The 22,904-nt window shown below is 34.5% G+C and overlaps 1 protein-coding gene across 2 annotated transcripts in view; it reads right to left on the minus strand.

Moving 5' to 3' along the window:
• ASCC3 (activating signal cointegrator 1 complex subunit 3) overlaps positions 1 to 22,904 on the minus strand; it is a 366,855-nt gene that overhangs the window by 317,517 nt on the left and 26,434 nt on the right. For both annotated transcript variants that reach the window (XM_027855178.1, XM_027855187.1), the window contains exons 5-6: positions 2,067 to 2,184; positions 278 to 485 (exon numbers count right to left, since the gene is read on the minus strand). In XM_027855178.1, coding sequence (XP_027710979.1) covers positions 278 to 485; positions 2,067 to 2,184 — 326 coding nt within the window. The remainder of the gene's footprint in view (positions 1 to 277; positions 486 to 2,066; positions 2,185 to 22,904) is intronic.

Genomic DNA, 22,904 nt, shown 5'->3' on the forward strand with positions numbered 1-22,904 from the left:
CTATTAATACATTTATTCCAGGCTTCATAAATCTCAAGTTAATGGTAGTTTGCCTCTAAAACCTCAATCTCTAGTCTATATGGATATAACCAAGACTGTAATTAAGCAAACCACTGCAGTCACATCCCAGAAAATTAAGTTTTCATGAAAAAAGAAAAATCCCATATATATGGAAAAAAAATGTGATGAAGTCAGAAATACTTAAAATATTAAAGGTAAGTAAAAGAAAAAAAAAACAGGCTAGCACACACATTCATCAGCTTTTGGCATTTATTACCTTTGCATCCTCAACTCCTTAGGATCAAAGCACATTTGTCCTTCTCCTGAAACTTCTCCATCTTCTCCTGCTCTTTTTTCTCTTCTGGCAATTCGTTTTTCTTCCCGACGATACTGTTTCATTAACTGCTTTTCTTGTTCAGACTGAATAGTGACTTGACAACCATAATTAGGTTTAGCATTTTCTCCCGAAAATTTTTTACAATTGTCTACAAAGCAAATTTATAAAAGCATGAAAGGTATTTTTGAAATGTGTGTCTAACACATGTAGTTACTTATTATTTATGAAAGAATTTCTTTTTCTTTCCACCCAAAAGAAAAGTAGAATAAAATGTGAAGAAATACATCACTTAAATTCAACATTAGGAATACAAATCTAACTGCTCATTTTCAAGGAGAGTTTTTCCATATTTACATAATGGAAGCTTACTTAATGGTCATCATATGCTGACTGCCTGTATAAAAAGAGGAGCTTTATAAAATGAATTATAAGAGTTTGATTTTTGACCCTTCAGAATTAAATATATTTGGGAGTCTCACTTTCAGAGATCAGGATTCTAAAACAAGTAGTCAATAAATTTACATTAAATTCCACTCAAAATATGTGCAATACATAAATATAACTTATTTAGTGTCAATAATTATATAATAATTTTGTTGGACTTATTAAATTTGGCCCCTCCCTCCACTAATATTTTATAGAATCACTGTGATTTTTGAATTCAAAAATTACTGTGAATAAGTGAAATAAACACAGACCAAAAATAGGGAAATCACATCTGATGATGAGTGCTCAATGTACAAGCAGCAAATACAAATAAGAGTACAAACAAATTAAGAGGCATTGTATTAGAAAGAGAGTTGTATTTGGAAGTCAATGGCTATGGGGTTCAAATACTTGCTCTACATTAACTTATGGGACCCTCAGCAAGTGACTTAATCTATTTGGGATTCAGTTTCCTCATTTGTAGAATAGGGATAATAACAGAACCTACCTCACAGGGCTAGTGAAGGGATCAAATGAGATTGTGTGTGTGTGTGTGTGTGTGTGTGTACACACAGAGTACTCTGCAAACCTTTAAGTGCTACAAAAATCTAAGCTATACTAAGTATTATAATAATAGCTGCTATTGTTACCTATGTGACCTATATAAGCAAGTCACTTAACATCTCTGAGTCTTAATTTCCTTTTCTGCAAAATGAGGGATTTTCAGCTTTTTGGGTCCCTTATGTCCCTTCCAGGTTTGAACTGTACTATCTGGAACAAATATGCCTTGCTACCTATTTTGCCTAATTATGTATAATAAGCAGTTTACTTTAATCCTAAAGGGGATGGAAAATAAAGGTTTTAAAAACAGAATAATCACGAAACTTTTAAATTATTAAATTTCTCATGCCATGAAGTGAGACTCAACAACCTGTCTCAGCAGGATTAACTTTACTTTAGGGTAATATGAAGTTAATAACGTTTTACTATGAAGGATGAGGTTATCTAAATTGCAGCATCAAATAAAGTAAAGGAGAAAAATTAAGCAGAACATCAGAATGTGGAGAATGGTTGCCTTTCTTATTTCCCTTGTCATTCAATCTCAATCTCAATCTCTCTCTCTCTCTCTCTCCACTTTCCATGCTCCAGGATTTACACCCTGAATACACTGTAATATGACCAAAGATAACAGAAGTGAATAAATGATAAATTACTACTTTATTTAAAGTTTTATTACATTAGAAAGTTCCTACTAACATTAAATATTTCATTTACATCTGAATGAACAGTGAAATGATCTTACCTTGAAGAACTTGCAACTTATGGTCATTTGAAGAGAGAAATCTATCCACAATTATAACTCTGTTTTGGAGGAGCTTCTCTATAAGTTCAAATCCCTCAGGTCCTAGCAGTTCAAACAGCTAAGAAGGAAACATACACACACATAAAGACTGCTATCACTGCAAGAAAATTTCAAGATAACAATACCATATGTCTCAGGAGATACTAGGTTTGACTAGTTCATCAATGCTCTGAAATTGTCATTCAGTAGATAAAAAACAGAAACTGTATGATTAAAATTATCAAATTACTCAAGAGTGACCTGCTTTAAGCAAAAGTAATATATAAAAATTTATTTGGTTAATTAAGTATTTTTCATTTTATAAAAACCTCAAGTTTCCCTCTCAAATTTGAATTCATGTACAGGCTTTAATTTACAAAAGAATCTGGCTTATACATAGCTTTTCAGGAACCTAACAATTACAGAAAGGGATAAAGTGAAAGGAAACCAATGTTCACATTCTGACTGCTATAGACTATGTCACTTTGGACAAACCATTTAACTTTCTGAAGGGGGGGGAATAAGAGGGTACCCTGTGTCATGATGTCAGTGGAGTCAAAATCAAGTGGAGCAGCTGATGGAAAATTCTGAGTCCTCTCTAAAGGGAGGCTTCCAGAGGAGTTTATTGTTCTTCCATCAGTGAGGTTTATTTGTCAAAATATTGTAATTCTGGGATATTTTGATAATTTGTGGGGAAAATGAAGCAGAATGTATGAAGCAGTGTTCTGAAAAATCCAGGCTGTCAAGCAGATAATTTTTCTTCATTGATTAATTCATCAAAATTTTATTAAAGTTTCTATTATATGTACTCATTTTTTGTCCTAAATCCACCTTGCTTCCAAACATCTTTTATTGCCAAGGGCACCACCATCCTTACAATGACCCAGGTTCAGAACCTTGTCATCTTCAATACCTCACTTTCTTACCCCACATCCATCAATTGCCAGATCTTGCCATTTCTGAGTCCACAGCATCTCTCACATACCTCTCCTTATCTCCACTCATGCAGACAATATCCTACACATTTCAGGTCCTCATTCTCTGTTTTTTAGATTGTTTCCACTGCTTCCTAATGTCTCCCTTCCTAAGGTTTTCCATCCCAATCTATCCTCAACACAGCTACCAAAGTGTTTTTTCTAAAGTGTAAATCTAACCATGTCAGTCCTTGGCACTGTCAACATCAGAAATTGATAATATTTTAGAACACTTCTCCATCCAACATACAACTGAAACCTTCCATGTGTTGTTTCATCCATTATAAAGTGCGGACTGTCTTACTTTTCTACTTGTATCTTCAGTGCACAATACAGATGCTTTGTACATTATAAGCACTTAATAAATGTGTGATTCATTTGCTCATTCAACATGAATTCCATTTGATCTAAGGAAGATCATCTAAAAGAAATATCCAGTAGCACCACTTTCTTTTCACTACTAAAATTCCACTTAAATGGATCATAATTCTAAAGAAATATAAATGGAATTTATTTTCTAAACAAAAACTAGTAGTTTTTAAATCAGTAGTATTTAAATCATCAGCAGCATGTTCTTCATGCCAATAAAAGTCAAACCTTATCAACGCATTATTTCACGGACAATCCAAACTTAACATGCTCAAAAGCCTTTCAATATTCTACCACACTTGGTTAAAGGAGAATACATCATAATCACAATTCACCTTCATGTGGTCCTCTGTGCTTGCCCAAATAAAGTGGGCTTTGGAAGTATCTATGATATGTAAGGTACTGCATTTGATTCAAAACAAACTGTTCCTACTATACAAACAATGCACTAAAGAAATACAGAGATGGTTTGTCAGAATGAAATACTTATTATGTGATATAACTTTAATACGGTATTCTGCTCAAAGTCTTGATTTATCTCAACTGCCCTTTCCTCACATTTATCTTCAGACTCTTCTTGTTTGACCAGATCAACTAAAAGTTGAACAATCCTATGTAAAACTTTATACTTTCACAGAAAAATAAGAGCTTCATCATATGCCTTCCATCTTAAAGACAATATTACACCTGTATAATGCTGCTCTAGCCATAGGCACTGCTTTTAAAGAAATTTCCCACTTACAGAACTAAAAATATGCCTATGAAATATTTTGCAAATGACATACTTAGCTCAGAGTTAAAGAACATACTGCATGTCAGCACAGAGTAATAACAAGAAATAATTTCACTCCAAAACCCATATTTGAAGAAATATAAAAATTAACAAGTGCTCCTGAAATCTGAACAGGGAAAGACACTGGAAATCCATATTTACCACAAACTCTAGAAGTATTATGTAATAATCAAAAGCATGGCAAAAATGCCAATATGACAAGTGAATTGGAAAAAGAGATGGGCACAATTAGAATGCAATCTTGGAAAAAGTTTCAAGTCAATTGACGCAAATCCAACTAATAACCAACTATACTCTACCAGGGAAATTTTTTAAAACTGGTATCTGCCTTAATCATCATGAACAAATTCATATCCCCCACAAAACAATAATAAAGGATGCCACTAGATTTATCAAATGTGCTTGGAAACAATCTCCTGAAAAAAATTATGAAGGAAGTAAGTCCCAATTTGTTTGAATGGAATCAAATAGCATCAAACATACAAATTAAGATAAAAATACAAACAGCATGGGCAACATCCTTTAGAGATGTAGTAATAGTCTACAGAGATATCTGTACTAAATTTTATCCATTTCTTTTGGGTAAGAGAATATCAATAACTTGCTGAAATAGGTCATGCTGAAGCTATTTATTTGCATGCTTATCTTTTCATTTTTAGCCTTTCTTATATTCGGGTATTGATTTTTACATTTCCAGTAATAAATAAATGGACTACATAGACAACTGATTTTAAAGTTATTTCTATATCAGTAACAAGTTGTTTTTTGTCTAGTAAGATGTAATAATTTTCATTTTTTGTGATGGTACTTAAAGCTCCCTCACAGAAACTTCAATACTTTGATTTTACAAAAATAGTTTAAAAATAAAATAATGGAAAAATGCACAACTGGAAGAAAACTAATCTAGCTGAATAGACTTACCCTTTCTTCTGTTTGGCATTCAAAAAGTCACTATGCTGATCCAAGAACACCTCTATTTAGAAAATCTATAAGGCATCCTTTTCTAGCCTTGCTTCATAGAAAATAAATCTCTTTATGCAGCACATTACTTTTGTTCCCCCTAAACTTCAGTTTACATGTCTGTTAAAATTAGAAGTACAAAAGTCACAAAGTTTTGTAATTTGACACTAACACATAAATTGAGGCATAATGAGGAAATAACTAAAACACAAGAAAATTAAAAGATATAATAAAGCCATTTTTGTTTTGATGTCTTCAAATAATAGCTTTATTTAAAATTTAGATATTTATACCAAAATAATATAACTAACAGAATCAATTTTCAATCACATCCAGCAAATAAAATGTTACAGTTCATTACAAGTATGAAGAAGAGGTTATCAAGGTGGTTGTTTAATTTTTATTTCTTCACAAAGTCAGAAGCACAAGCCAAAGATAAAAAGAGCATGGATCTAGAATTTGATTATGGAGGCCAAGCAGTCGAAGACAGAACCAGAGAAGTTAAGTGACTTTCCCACAGGTATAATAACAAGGTCCCATGGGTAAAATAACAAATGTAGAGAAAGAGAAGTCTTAGGCCATATAATTCCTTGAGGGATAATAAGCAGGGAAGAGCTGCAACTGAATCAAGATGGGAAAATTAAATAACTTTACAATGCCTCTTGAGTGCAGACTTCATAATTTTAAAGCATCTTGCAACTCCAAGATTTTCACAAACATAGGTTTAGACAGAAATACAAAACACTTGGCTCTTAGATTATAAAATATTTGGCTTCAACCATTTGGGACCCCTTTTAGTAGTGCAAATGGATAAAGGAATTTTTAAAAAATATATTTACTAAGGAATTACCATTAAACACTCAAGACAGAAATACAAAAAGCAAGACAGTTCCTGTCCTCAAGGAGCTTGCATTACAAATACAAAACAGCTAACTGTGCTTAGCATATACTGAACCACTTTTAAATTGTTACAGTGATAATTTTTTTTAAAAATTTAGTATTACATGCAGGAAAAATTTTTAATCAGCATATTATTCCTACAAGGTATTATAAAAATATGATTTAAATTTTTCTAATATTTTGTATTAATTTTTCATGGAACGTAGATATTTTTGTCACTTTAAAAAAAATAAAGTTCATGTTCAGGAGAGTAAGGAAAATTCCTTAAAGTAGTGTCAACTAAGGAAAAATGGTTTACTGATGATGAAAATGAGTTTTTTACTTGATACTCCTTTGTAAGTAGGGATTATTTCATTCATTGTTTTTGTATCCCTAATTCCTAGCACAGTCCCTGAAACATAACAGGCATTTAATAAAAACCTATTAATTGACTGATAAGACATTTAATCAAACGTCTGCCAAAAGAAATTAAGTACAACATATTTTATAAATTTGCCATTTCTATTGGCAAATTCTCCAGAGTAACAACTTGAGAAATTTTTGTTTCAAAAAATACTCAACTATTCAAATAATAGTAAATAAACGAAAGATGGAAAAACAATCAGACCAGACCAAGTATTCACAGAGGTCTGTGCCAAAAGAGACACAATTCTGAGAACACTGAGGTACTGACTCTCAAATTATCTGAAGGAAGTAAGAATCTCAAAGGTGTAAAAAGAAAAAAAAATCCCTGGACTTTATTTTTTTTAAAAAAGGTTGACTGAGAGAACATCAATAAATACCTATCCATATGCCTACTTTCCTGTCAACATTTTTATGAGAATGATCTACTCATACCTAGAGAATCCTTGCTGAAGGTGTTAGAAGGGGACAAACACTTAAAAGGCAACATTTCACAGGAGAATACATCTTTATCATCACATAATTGATGGGAAACCTTGAGTATACAATAAGATCCCATTGTGCTTGTTTGTGGACTATAAAAACTCATTAGACCTAGTAAAATAAAATACCACCTTAAAGACTCTTACAACACGATTTTTACACATATAAAAATTACATGAGATTCCCTAAAATATATAACAACAATATCCACATTCAACAGCCCTCTAATAATTAATATCAAGGCATAAAATGGAGATGTACATATGTTCACTTAAAGCATTTGGCACTGCTGTAGAGGAGAGCAAGTACAAAGTTATAAGTCAACGACAGACTTCTCCTCAACACTGCATTATCATTCAAAAGGTCAGAACAGGAAAACTAAGTAGATGAAAAAATGATTCAAAATATCATCTTTAAAAAATATGTCTAGTTAAGTTAAACTATAATATAAATCCACAGAGGCTTGAATAAAGTAACAGGCAAAGGAGGATTCTTATAGTCCTGATTACAAAGATATGTAATCTGGGTATATACCATTCCCTCTCAAACAATTATCTAAGATTCAATTTCATGAGGGGCAAATAAAAGTTTTTTTAAAAATTAAATCTAAAAACTGAAAGTCATTTGATGTCAAATGTCAGAGTTGTTGATCAAAAGCCACTTAAGTAAGAGTCAGAGATCTGTGTACTTTGTGTGACCTGGGAAAAAATCACTTCCTTTCTCTAAACCCGTTTCCTAATCTCTAAAATGAAAGATTGAACTAGATAATACCTAAGATTACTTATAGTCCTGAAATTGTACATATCTACATATTTACAACTTGGTAATTTCAAAACACAAAATTACTACTGGACAGTTAAGACTAGTATAAAAAAACTCATTTCAGCAATGTGCATGCCTATTTCTTAGAAAGTATCTACTACTATGCTACCCACATTTTATCTTTAAAATAAGGTCAAGATAATATATTCTTCAAATACTTCTTGTAATTCACTTACAAGACAATTGCTGGATTTGAGACAAGAGACAGAAATATTCAAGTTCCACAAGAGAATTTCATATTTAACTCTAAATACCTCCTAATCTACTATTTATTATTCTCCATCAAGATATTTTCAGCCCCTACTTGCACAGTGGATAGATAAAGGGCTGGAATTAAGGGTCAGAGTCTGAATCCTGCCTCAAACATTTACTGGGTGGCCCTAGAACAAACTGTGCCTCAGTTTTCTCAATTACAAAATAAAGATATTAATAACACCTATATGCCAGAGTTGTTGGGAGGATCAAATGAGATATGTGTAAAGTACTCTGTAAACCTTAAAGTCTTATATAAATGCTAACTATTATCATGAATTAAAACTTACTAGAAACATAGACATAACAGCATCACACTAACATAACTACCACCCAATTTTGGTGACATTACAGATGATCTTCCCCAAATCTATACATATAACTCCACAAATTACTGAGTATTCTGTAAATCACTAAAACTTAACGTCAAACTCTGAACTATGTTTACTTTCAACATAAGAATTCAAGAAATCGGCTGTTAATGTCTTTGCAACTGATTGCAGGTATTCCAGGTAGAATAGTTTAAACGAAAAGAAAAACAAAAACCTCTAGATAAATGCACTCATCAAATTCAATCTTTATAAATCCTGTAATTTAAACAGAACAAAAACCTATGCATTTATCTTTTTACACTTGGCATAATACTAATAACTGTCTTATAAGGATGAGTGGTGTCATTTTAAGGTTAATATAGTGACTATAAAACAAAAAAAGGCTACTTAAAACTATTTCACTAATATACTCTTTTCTTATAGGATAATATAGAGTAATCTGTGGATATGTAAAGATTTACACATTAGGAATGATTATTTTGCAAACAAATTTTTAAAATTTATAACCTTTTTGGAACTATATTTTATTACAATCATAAAAAGTAGGACATATTACCCATGCAATACTTATATTATCCTTTATCTGGCTCATGACACAGAATAATTTTAAATATTCACACTTTCAATATTAAATTCTTAAACAGTAAAAGAATGTGGCCATAAAAACTAGGGCCACATTTACTTTCTCTTAAGAATAATGTACTCTAGATGGCTGTTACATTGAAAGGAGCTAGATGAGCTAGACTAATGATTTTTCAGAATAACTAATGTCTATTATTTATAGATACTTAATCTAGCAGGCCAATTTAACAAAACTGAAACCAAGGTCACTTTAAAACTTAATTAAGACAACTTGCAATGTGAGAACTATTTATTCCCTGTATACTATAATTAATTAGATGTAAGGTTAAAACTAGATATTCTACAGACTTAAAACCTCAGACTACAATTTCCTTTAAAATACAAATAAATTGATATCATTCTTTATGATCAAAAAGCAAAATGGCTGATATCAGTTGAAATCAGCAATTATTACAAACTGAAACATTTTAATGAATGATAATAATCAGAATAAATCTCTATGACAATGTATTAAATTATAAAAAAAGATAAAATGTCTCCTGAATGTAATGTAAAAAAGAAAATGAATAAAAATTAAAGAAAATAAGAAAAATATCAGAATATTAAATGGATGAATACTTATAGCAATTTTTGAAAACTTAAAACTTTATCACAGTATGCCAGGGCTAAAAGAGACTTTAGAGATCACCTAAATCAACTCTTAGATCAGTACTTTTTACAAATGAGGGAACTACAGTCTAGAGAATTTAGGTGTCTTACCTAAGGTCACATAATTAGTAAGTGACAGCTGGGATTTGATGTCAAGTCACTGGACTCCAAACCCAATTGATTCATACACATTTATTTATAAAGTAGAGGCAGTTAAGTGGTGGTAGTGGATAGAGCACTGGACCTGAAATCAGGAAGACCTGAATTCAAATCCAGCCTCAACTAGCTGTGTTATCTTGTGCAAGTCATCTACCCTGTCTGCCTTAGTTTTCTTATCTGTAAAATGGGGATAATTTAACACATACTTAATAGGGTGGCCGTGAGGATCAAATGAGATATTTGTAAAGGGCTTTGCAAACTTTAAAGCATTATATAAATGCTAGCTATTATTATACAAATGAAAATCTTATTCACTTCAAAGATATTAACAATAAATCTCTTTTAATATGAATAATTTATCCTAAACACTTGTTCCTTTCTCATATTATTTCATCACGAAATATCCCTCAATAAATGAATTATGTTCCAACAAAACTGGGTTTAAAACCAAGTTCCTCATTACAGTATTTAGCTCCATTTTTCAACTCCATCATACGCACAGAGATAAGAGTCAAAAGTTCAGTACTGAGAGGTGGGTTGGTAAGGAAAGATTAAATGAAATGGTGTCCACAAGGGGAGTTAGTAAAGCTAAAAGGAATAATTTTTGTCACCAAAACTAAGCAACAGAATTCTGGCAGCAATTAGAAAAAGAATATGTAATTTACAGTTAAGTCGAATATAGCAGTATATGAGGCCTCTAAAGCAAACTATACTATTGAGAAAAGTTGCATGACCATTGCTATTAGTGATACAATCACAGACAGCAATCATTTGAAATTTTCTGTTGGCTTAAATTAACAAAATTAAATTTTTCTCCTGCCATACCATCTATACATAAAAGACAACAGAGGAGTGCCAAGATGGTAGAGTAGTAGGAAGAAATACAGAGAACTCCCCCCGCCAAAGAAACAAAAACAAAAAAATGGAAGAAAAAAAAAACCCACCTACTCCAAACAGATCAAGAAATCACACCAGACCAAATCCCAATGGGTAAAACCTAGAAAAATAATAACAGTGAGTCATTTTTTCCAGCCCAGATCCCAAGAAGTTGGTAGACACTGGGGAAGAGGTCTGACTAAATCTTGGGGTTTCTTAAAGCTGTGCAGAGAGGGACTGTGCACTAGGGCAAAAAGAGGTACCATACCTATACTAGGGTGTGGGAACAGGTGCCAACTGACAACTTTGTTGTCACCTATTTCCTGGTTCGTGCTCACAAATCCAAGGCAGAATGATCAAAGGGAGAAATTGTGCCTATGGATACAGTTCCCATGACAAGGGTTGATTTCAGGCCCTAAGTGGTATACCAAGAAAGGAACAAGCGCTCCAAAAGCAGAGCATGGTTTCAGTTCCCACTTCTAGCTCACTATGAAGCTACAGAGGAACAACCATGGTAGGAATACCAGACGAAAACAAAGACTATAATTCTATCACTTTGAACTAGAAGAGATTCCCAGATGGCAGACAGTGTCTGAGTCCATCAGCAACCTACTGTTGCTCAGACCTAAACTCAGGCTGGGAATTTGCAGAGCTCAGACTAGGGGGGAAGTGATCACTGATCAGACTTTGCCATGGATCAGATCACTTCTGAAGTACTGGAAGCTTGTAGGTCCTTGAAGTGAGCAGTCCCTGAGAATCTGGAGAAACAAAACAAACACTCAATACTCTAGGAAAGCAGCAACAGGGCCAGTCTAAATCTTCCCTCAAGAAGTGCACAGAACCCAGAAGTACCATCAAGCCCACAATCAGGAAGTAGACTAGAAGAATGAGCAAACAACCACCAAAAACAAAACAAAATAAAACCCACAAAACAAAACAAACAACAACAATAAAAACAAGTTCCAGTACAAAAAGCTCTATGTTGAAAGGGATGCTCAAGATACAAAAATGACTCAAAATATCAAATATCAATAAGCAAAGCCTAGGCACAAATTTAACTAGAAGGTGTAAAAGAGATGAAGCAAAAGTTTTTTCTTAAAGTTCAAAATGTTTTCTTTTTAATCAATGGGAGAGTACTAGAGAAAAAAATGGAAAAGAATTGAGAACTACGAAAAAAAACTGGAAAGGGAAACAAGAAATTTTAATATTTCTACTTTTGACTACAAAGTCAAAAGACTGAAAAAATAGAAGAAAATGTAAGGCATCTCACAGCAAAAACAATTGACCTAGAAAACAGATTGAGGAGAAAAAAATGTAACAATCACTGGGCTACCTCAAAGCCATGACCAAAAAGAATATAGACATCACATTTCAAGAAATCTTAAAAGAAAACCATCCCAATTTCTTAGAACCAGAGAGCAATGTGGAAATGTAGAAATAGAATTCACCAGTCACAACCTGAAAGACACACCAAATGAAAACTTTCAAGAACTTTATAGCTCAAATCCAAGGCTGCCAGGTCAAAGAAAAATATTGCAAGCAGCCAGAAAGAATGAACTGAGGTACTGAAGAGCCATTGTCAGGATCACACACAATTTAGAAGTTATCACTATAAAGGTGTGGAAATCCTAGAATATGACATTCCAGAAGGCAAATGATATACATAGGATTATAGCCAATAAAAATTTACCCAGTAAAACTGAGTATGATCCTACAGGGAAAAAATGGACCTTTAATGAAATAGATGATTTACAAACATTCCTGATAAAAACATCAAAGCTGCATAGAAATAATGAATTTCAAAGACAGGTAATAAAATATAACAGGTAAACATGAAGAAACAATAAAAAGGGACTAACCAAAGATAGACTGCTTACATTCTAATATGAGATGATATATGTGTCCCCTCTGAATCCTTATCATCTAAGATCATAAAGTGAGTCTAATTAGACAGAAGGCTTGAGAATGGTCCTGTTATATCTTCATGATCTTAAAAGAAGACTACAAGGTGGAGGGTAGGGGGTGGGAAGAAAGGCTAGGGAAAAGTATCTCATATAATCAAGGTGAGCAACTCTAAGTCCAGACAAATAAACAGGAATGGGGACAGCAGTTGACACTTGAACCCCATTCTCATCTGAATGGGCCAAAGGAGAGTATGAGCTCTCTCACACACACACACACACACAAACACACACACACACACACACACACACACACACACACACACACACACGAGTTGGACAGCTGATACAGAAATACATTTCACCCAAAAGGAAAATGGGAGGGAAAAGGGAAAAGGAAGAATTAAAGAGAGTGAAGATTAGTCCTAAGCAAAAGAAAATCTAATTAAACAAGCACAAAAATACTTATAAACTTTTTTGAAGTGGCAAGGGCATATGCATTAATTAGGAAACGCATAAACAAGGTATATATACATATGATAGAATACTATTATAAGAAACGAAGGAGGTGATTTCAAAGAGACCTGGGAAGACTTGTATGAACTGATACAGAATGAAGTAAGCAGAACCAGGAGAACAACAATGACAATATTGTAAAATACTTTTGAAAGAAACAGGAACTATTATCAGTGTAATGACCAAAAATGATTCTATAGGATTAATGATTAAACATACTACCCATCTCCTGATACAAAGGTGAAAGACTCAAGAGCACAAATTATATGAAGGACTTTATTTTTCTTTTGTTCTCAGTGTAGGACTGGAAGGTGGGCTTAAATTAATAGAAAATCTTGTTACAACAAGGAATGGAAGCTCTAAAGCAGAAAATGGATGGTACTGTGCTATCAAAAATTACAAAGCTGGCCAAGGAAAACAATGATAAAAATATTCCACTATGCTAAAAATGACTTATTCCTTTAATATTTTGATATCTGTCTGATGGCATTACTTTCAACTATGGTACCTGGATTTAAAGCTGACAATCATACAAATATATTTTGTTCACACAATCACTGAATTTTAGATTTGGAAGTGACTTTTGGCCACATACTGCATCACTCAAAAGGCATCCCTACTATAACATACCCATCAAGTGTTTATCCAACTTCTGTTCAAAGACCTACAATGAAAAGGGAACTCATCAATGCCCAAAGTAGTCCAGTCCATTCTGAGGCATCTGTAATAGGCTATTCTTCTAGATATCTGCCTACAGGCCTCTGTACGACTTCCACCCACTGTTGCTGGTTTTGTCAGCTGGGGTCAAACAGAACAAGCTTAATCTGTCTTTCACATAACAATCCTTGAAACAGTCATCAGGCCCCATCCTACCTCCCTCCCTCCACCAGTATGCTCTCCTTCAACTAAAATCTCCAATTCCTTCAACAAGTCCTCCTAAGACAGAGGCTGAAAGTCCCTCAATACTCTGGCTGCCCTCTTTTAGACACTCTCCAACTTAACAGTATCCTTCTTAAATTTATACTGTGATACCTAGCATTAAACACAATAATCCAGATGTCATTTAACCAGGGCATAATACAATAGGAATATTATTTTCTTATTCCTGGGAGCTATGCCTCTCTATGCCCTCCTGGAAGCCATGCAGATGAAGATTACACAAACTTTTCTAGGTACACATCACACTGTTGACTCATAAGTAGCTTGCAGAAAGGTAGCTAGGTGATGCAGTAGATAGAGTACTGGGCCTGAAGTCAGAAAGATTCTTCTTCCTGAGTTTGAATCCGGCCTCAGACACTAGTAGTTCTGTGACCCTGGGCAAGTCACTTCACCCTGTTTACCTCATTTTCCTCTTCAGTAAAACAAGCTGGAGAAGGAAATGGTAAACCACTCCAGTATCTTAGTCAAAAAAACTCCAAATCAGATCATAAAGAGTCGGACACGACTGAAACAGCTGAACAAGTCCACTAACACCCCCAGATCTTGTTCTGCTTCCCATACACCTTGTTATTATGAAGGGGATTTCTTAAACCCAAATATAAGACTTTATATTTCTACCTCCTGAATTCATCTTATTAGTTTCAATCCAATGTTTCTTTGGATCCTGACTCTGTACTAGGTATTTTTCCTACCTTTATCTGCATATGTGATAAGCATGCCATCTTTTTATCAATGCCATGTTATTGATAAAAAAACAAAAACAAAAACACTCTACTGAGGACTTCTGAACCACTAACAGTGACTCTTTGAGTCTGGCTATTGAATTGGTTTTGAAGCCATCTGAGTATGTAATTGTCTTCATCTTTTCCATTACAATGGAGGAGAGCGGAGGAGAGGCAAGGAGAGAGAAAGGGAGAAAAGGGCACAAGGATAGGGACAGGGAGAGGGAGAAGAAAGGAAGAGAGGGAAGGCAGGTAGAGTCCTTATTATGTGCCAGACAATAAGGGTGGAGCATACAAATGAAAGCAAGCAAGACAATCCCTGCCCTAACTTCAAGGAGTTTACATTGTACTATATTACATTCTAACACATAATGAAGAACTGAAAAGGGAAGGAGGAAGGTGTATGTGTAGCACCATGGTTTGGAAATGATGGCCAGGAAGCATTATGGAGTCTTTGTTCCAGGCAAGATAAGGCAAAAGCTCTCCTGTCAAAACCTAGTATGGGGCAGCTAGGTGGCACAGTGGATAGAGCACTGGCCCCGGATTCAGGAGGACCTGAGCTCAAATCTGACCTCAGACACATAACACTTACTAGCTGTGTGACCCTGGCCAAGTCACTTAACCCCACTGCCTAGCCAAAAAAAAAACCAAAAACCTAGTATGGAATACTGTAACAAAATTTGCTTAAATCTAGGTAAATTAAATCTACAGCACTGCCCTGATCTCTCAGTTTAGTAACCTTGTCAAAAAAAGGGAAATGAAATGAGTCTGGAATGGCTTGTCTTTGATGAAACCATTCTGACTCTTTGTAATTACCACTTCATTTGCTAGATATTCACTAACCATATCTTTAATAAGCTGCTCTAGAATTTTGTGAGGAATAAAAGTTAAGATTCCTGGTCTATAATTTAGACTCTGTTCTTTTCATCTTTTTTTTTTTTTATTTAGACTGTTTTCTCAGCTGTTTTTGAAAACTGAGACATTGACCCTTCCCTAGTCCAATGGAGATTTAAGATCACAACCTGGACTAAGGAAGACCTAAGTTCAAATCCTACCTCAGGAACTTACCAGTTGTATTATCCTGAAAAAAACTACTTAATTTTCCCAAACCTGTTTCTTCATCTATAAAATGAGGATAATGTGCCACACGGCCTATTAGCCGTGTGACCCACACAAGTCACTTAATTTCATCTATAACATGGGAATAGTAACACCTTTGTTGAAGGGTTTTTGTGAAGATCAAATGAGAGAATTTTAGTGTTTAGCACAGCACCTAGCACATAGCAAGTGTTATATAAATGTTATTGTTGTTACTACTATGACTACTATTAACTATTTATTACCTTGTAGGGTTGTTGTAACGATCAAATGAGATATTTGTAAAGTCCTTATCACAGCACCTGGCACATAGTAAGTGCCATATAAATGTTAATTTTTATTATATTTTTCTATCATTACTATTATTTGGAGTATCATTGATAGTGGATTAGTAATCACTTCTGTTAGTTCTTCCATTACTCAAGGACATAGTTCATCCAGGCCAGGTGACCTGAATTCATCAATGGCAACTAGGTGATCTCTTACTATCTCCTGGTATCAGTTCCATTAGGCAATTTTGTTCTGCTGTTTCCTGCGCAAGGGTCACTACTATTAAGCCCCTATTTATGTGCCAAGCACAGCTACATAGAAAATAGGTATTTGCTATAGTGGAGAGTGTTGCATTCAGCATTAGAAAAAGTGAATTCAAATCCAACATCTGACATTTACCAGGAGTGTGATTCTGAACAGGTCACAACCTCTAGGTATCTACCAAGTCATTCCTAGTTGAAATCTAAGCACAGATTCTTAGTGTATTTACACAAGGGTGAAGCACAATGCTGGGCTCTGGGGATATAGAGAAAAAATTAAAAAGTGACATTCACTCTCAAGGAGCTTACCTTCCTCTAGGTGAAAAGGGAAAGAATTGGTTGCCAATATATAAGCAAAAGAAATATTAGAACAAAATGATGATGTCATCCTGAAGTTCAAAAAGTAAAGGAGTGATACCTGGAGGTAAACATATATCCTAGATTTTTAATACTCTGAGAAAAGACAGTTATGATCCCATTGTCAGTCTTAAGATTGTTGATTATGAGATATTGGATGCTCTAAAAAAGAAACTCAGTCTATATGAATCCTGAATGTCAGTAAAATGGAAAGGAAGGAACCATTAAAAAAAATTGCTCTGCTGATAAGCTTAAAGTTTTTTAAGATGTAGAAAACACAGAAGGAAAGGCATATAGCCAGAGATAATAGCACTGGGAAGGCTAAAGCACAGCACAAAATGAGGCTTTCAAAAACTAAAAACAAAAAAGAACTTAAAATTTATGTCTAAAAAAGGAATAATGAGAAAAGGATCAAACTACTGCCAGTAAGAAGTTGTTATACTATATTATATGATGATTGAGGCATAAGAGCAAACTAAACATCTGGTTTGCTTCAGTATTTTCTGGTCAAGGTGAATCGTGTTAAAATTGGGGAAAGTAGAATAAACATGATAAAGGAGGAAAAGGTATCTAAGATGAGAAGAGAGTAATCATTTAAAGTTAACATCCTAAGTGGGAGATAAATGACATCTCTGTCAGCTATTTCTAATGAACTTATAGATATCCTGAGTCACTGTCAGTAAGTAATCTCAGATATCATTAATACAGGTGAGGTACCCCCCCAAAGAGACAAGTATTATACCAATTTTCAAAAGTAAAGAAAAAGTATATCACTGAAATTACATATTAATAAGCTTAACATTGATCACTAAAAAAATCCTAAGCAATATTATCTAAGGGTTCACTAACAATACATTTGGAATTAATCTAATTTTATTTTTCAATTGCATTATTAGGTGGATAGATTTTGAAAAAACAGTACATCATGATGTCAACAAAGTATATGTATAAAAAAGTCTTTGAACTCTGTCTTGCTAATTACTAGGTGTATAATTAGGCATCTAGATGGCAGAGTGGATAGAGCACTGGACCTGGGGTTAGGAAAACCTGAGTTCAAATCAGGCCTCATTCTTATTAGCTGTTTGAACCTGGGCAAGTCACTTAACCTCTATCTCAGTTTCCTAATGTGTAAAATGGAGATGATGATAGTATCTACTTTCCACAGTTGTTGTGAAGATAAAATGAGGTATTTTTAAATCACTTTGCAAACCTTAAAGCACTATATAAATGCTAGTTATTACTATTATTATGTCAGATTGGGGAAGTATCCACAACTTAGAACCAATAAAGGAAATACAGCTACTTAGAATCTCAGAGGCACAGAGTTTCAATGGGTCACAGACGTCACCTAGTTCACCCCATTCCTGAATAAGAACTACAACATACCCATGAAGTAGTCAACTATCTTTTACCTAAAAGACCTCTAGTGAAGTGCCTGACCTGACCCTTCTGGACAGCTTTCCTGAGCTATTGCTTTATATTATAATCAATCTGCCCCACACAACAATTCCCTGTCAGGATCATCTACGGCATCAGATTTTATTCCCAAAGGTTTTGCTTTCACTCTCAGTCCCTAAGAGAAACATTCAGGGAAAGGAAGCTCTCTCTGCTCAATTACCCTGTATCAAACGACTATATTTGATACAATATGACTACACCTCTAAGATGTAGGCTTTATGTGGACCAACAGGCACAAATACACTCTCATTGTCTTGAGTTTGTCCAGCTGGCCACAAACCAGGCTTCATTTTGTCTAACTGGCCCTAAATTGTCCCAACCTCTCTATAGCTACCATATCACTGTGGATAAGCAGATTGAATGGTAATATTAATTAACTCATAAAACCACACTACAGTGTTAATTCAAAAACTCTGTATCAACCTAGATGTTTAAAAACACTTTGGCAGTCTTTTAAAAAAGAAGAGATGGGCAAAACATAGCTCTTTCAAAATAGTTCAAAGGCAATCACATAAGAAATGGAGTAGACTGAGTATAAGTTTCTTCAAACTTTTAGTTTAGGTACCTTTTGAATATGTTTACAGTACCCAGTGAGTTGAGAACTTTGGGAGGAGGTTGCCTCCTTTGGGAGAAGTATTAGCATTAAGGTTAAGAAATTCACACCCTGTTAACATGTTTCTACTTTGAACTGTGTTAGTATGTTCAATTTAATAAAAAGCATGACCGTATAATGAATTAAGCATTTTAATTTCTAAAAATTTCAGTCATGGTTTTCCTATTGTGTGTGTGTGTGTGTGTGTGTGTGTGTGTGTGTCTGTCTGTCTGTCTGTCTATACTCAAACAGACCTGATTTCATCACTGTAAAGATGGTATATGCATGGTATAAGCAATGGACTTTTCCACTAAACTTGGGAGTCATGGGACCTGAATCCAAACTCAAGCTCTGTCACTTACAACTTGTTTCATATTAAGCAAAACACCTAATCCATCTGGGCATCCATTTCCTCATCTCTAAATGAGGTGATTGGATTAGATGTCTGATGACTTCCCTCACAATCCTGGATATAAAATCCTAGTTCTATGTTGCTTCAGAGGGCAAATTATGGAAATAATAGGAGGGTAGATTTTAGCTCAATGTAGGAAAAAATTTTTGAACACTTAAAGCTGTCCCAGCAACTAAATGAAGAATTAATCAAAACAGAATTATTCAAAACATACCAGATTGACTATCTGTTACAGATACTGTACAAAAAAATCATTGCATGAAGACCTAGACAGTCTCTATAAGATCACTTTCAACTCTAAGATGCCTTGGTTCTAAATGCACTATGAATGAATCTTAGTCTATAGCTGACTGATGGAAGCAATCTGTTCAAACAAATGATAACTACTTTGCTTCTGAATTAAAGGAGAGGGAATCAGCTTCTTTTTATATCCCCAGTGGTCAGCACAGTGCCTGGCACATACTGTTTAGCGGTTTCAGACGTGTTTGACTCTTCATGATCCCACTTGGGGTTTTCTTGGCAAAGACATTGGAGTGGTTTGCCATTTCTGTCTCCAGCTCATTCTGCAGATGAGGCAAACAGGGTTAAGTGACTTGTCCAGGGTCACAAAACTATCTGAGGTCACATTTGAACTCAGGAAGAAGAATCTTCCTGACTTTAGGCCTGGCACTCTATCCACTGCGCCATCTAGCTACCCCACCTGGCACACAGTAGGCACTTAATAAATGTTTACTGATTGAAAATGTTTATTGATTTATATCAGAATATTGGGTGGAGAAAACATTATATTCATACAACTTGCAGGAATGCAGTTGACAGATTCCTTGTGAAGAGGTGCTAAAGTTGTCAATAATCTTTAATGAAGGGAGATAACCAAATTAGAAATAAATTAATGTTGTCTTTTCAAACAGAGTGGATATTTACTTATCCTTTAATGGATTCATGATCACATTGGTGTTAAGTACTTTCTCTACTGATGAAAACTGCAAACCAAATCCTGTGATTGGTGTTAAGTACTTTCTCTACTGATGAAAATTGCAAACCAAATCCTGTGTGATTCTTGTCCACAATTCTACTCTGCCAGCTTTAAAACTCTGGCATTGTCATTACTTCTTTTTCTTTACTTACTCCATGTGTCTTATCAGTTATCAAATATTTCTGTTTTTATACTGTTACAACATCTCTTGAATCTGTGCCTTTCTCACAAATCACACAGTCACTCCCTAATTCAGGCTCCATCACTATTCACCTGCAATACTGAAATGGCCTAATTCATCTCCCTGCCGTAAGGCTCTCCCTATTCCAAACCACCCTTTCTTTACCTAGCTGGCAAAGTGATTCTTCTCAAGCACAGGTCAGGTCAAGTCAGTCTTACATTCAAACATCATTGGTTCACTATTGTCCCCAGGATCAAAAATAAATTCATCCAGCTTTTTAAAAGCCCTTCACAAGCAGGTTCTAACCTATCTTTTTGGTCTCATTATCTATTACTCTCCTTCCTGAACGCTATGATTCAGCCAGACTGACCTTCTTGCTATTTTTTCCTCACATAGAGCACTCAATCTTCCATCCCTATGTCTGTGCACTAGCCATGGAATAAACTTAATCTAAGTTGCCTCTGCCTTAAAGAATCTCTCACTTTCTTTAAAGTAGCTCAAGCACCACCTTTTCCCTGAAGACTTTCCTGATCCCCGACCACCTCTAACCGCTAGCGACCTCCTCTCCAAAACTACCTTTTAGTTATTTTGTGTTTATTCTGTGTATAGTGTATGTATGGGTACTTGTCTCCTACAGTGGAATGTAGATGCCATTTGGGCCCATCAATTTTGTCTTTGTATCCTCAGTACTTAACAGAGTTTTTAATTGAAGGCATTTAGTTGATGCTGGTTATTAGACTGATTGATGTATTTCCACAACTCCTCTACAATGGATGTATGTAACGGGCTAGAATGCTTCCTCTGATGCCTTTTCTACCTCACTGGTACAATGAAGCAATTGGTTTTTCCAGCTCTTATCCTTCCTACATGACTAGCCTTTTCAATCATATATATATATGTATGTATATATACATATACACACACATATATATGTATATGTATATATGTTATATATACATACATATATATGTATATATATATATATATACATCCTCAAAATCTAGTAATAGATCTAGTAATAACACTTTTAGTCCACAAGAAGTCACCCTTGGTAAAATGCCAGGGCCTATTTATGTTGCTCATATGCTTTTCCACTGCCTTTTGGATTATCTATTATTTTTATTTTTCTATGATTTGGACATTGTCTAATTTTTGCCATATAGAATCTTTAGATCATTAGTGTTAATGAGATAGCCTTTTACAGCAGGAAACAGCAGTCTAGAATTGCTGAAAGACTGCTTGGATGTGATCCAGTCCAGTATCTTTCTCTTGCTAAACTTCAGGCACAGCATGCTAACCATCTGCTGAGCCTATATAAGATAATTATATTGACAGATTAAGTGAACAAGTGCCCATATACCTGGGCAACACAAATTTTTCATTCATTTTGTTTTTCCAGTGTGGATGGCGGGGCCAATCTTTTCCCCTGCTATAGATTTCAGTGAAGAGGTTTTCAAGAGTCCTGTTGTATTCTGCTAAGGCAGTCAGGTAGTACAGTGGATAGCATGCCTGGTACGGAGTCAGGAAGAAGCCAAGTTCAAATGTGATCTCAGGATTTAACTATGTACGGAACCCTGAACAAGTCACTTAGCCCTTGTTGCCTCACTTTCACCATTTGTAAAATGGGGATAAGAATAGCACCTATCTCCCAGGGTTGCTGTGAGGATCAAATGAGATAATAATTGTAAAGTGCTTAGCACAGTGTCAGGAACATAGTAAAAATTACATAAATGTTAGCTATTATCATTATCATCTACAAATAATAGAAAATCACATCATTAATAAGAAAACCTCTAAAGGCCAGAAGAAAGCACAGAAAGCAGCACAGCTTTGAATGTTACATGTTTATTATAATTGAAAGGAAAAACAAGTTGCACATAATAGAGATTTGTAGTTTCATGTACAATTCTCTTTTTCTGTTCTACTTATAGAAATGCTCACTTTGGTGTTTAGTTCAGATTTTTAAAAAATTAAGAAATCCTACTTTTTTGTGGAAACTGAAGAGAACATTTCTACAGCACTAACAAACTTAGATGAATATTTTTTTTTTCCATTTTCTAACCTCACTTGGTATCAACAGTCACTGAACAAAGTTACTTCCACAGTGGTACTAGTGCTCACTGAGCCTTGTATAATTTTAAGGTTGTACTGCTACATCTTGCTAAAGAAGAATCTTCGTGACCCTTTGTGTTCTAAAGAGTTAAAAAGATTTTCAGATGTTTAAAAAAAGCATAGCAAGATCAATGCTTTCCGTACCTTTCAAACAGTTACATGAAAATAATTGTGGTCTATGTTGGAAAATAATCTGAGCAAGCATGCCTATCTGTGTACTCTGTTTTCATGAAAACCAAAGTCAACTCACAAAATAGCAAAAAGCAACTTAGGAGAAAACAAGTCCACAGGGAGTTTGGCTTAATGCCAGTTAAAACAGATTTTCTTTTCAAGAACATTCAAAAAGAAACTGGAAAATGACAAACAAAAATGCAGTCAATCTACTGTTTTTATACTAATCTAATTTCATCATTAACAACAGTGGCAACACCACAGTTGAATACTTCCACCTTT

The sequence above is a fragment of the Vombatus ursinus genome, unplaced genomic scaffold, assembly GCF_900497805.2.
Source record: "Vombatus ursinus unplaced genomic scaffold, bare-nosed wombat genome assembly UNPS02000582.1, whole genome shotgun sequence".
In the NCBI taxonomy this organism is placed as follows: domain Eukaryota; kingdom Metazoa; phylum Chordata; class Mammalia; order Diprotodontia; family Vombatidae; genus Vombatus; species Vombatus ursinus.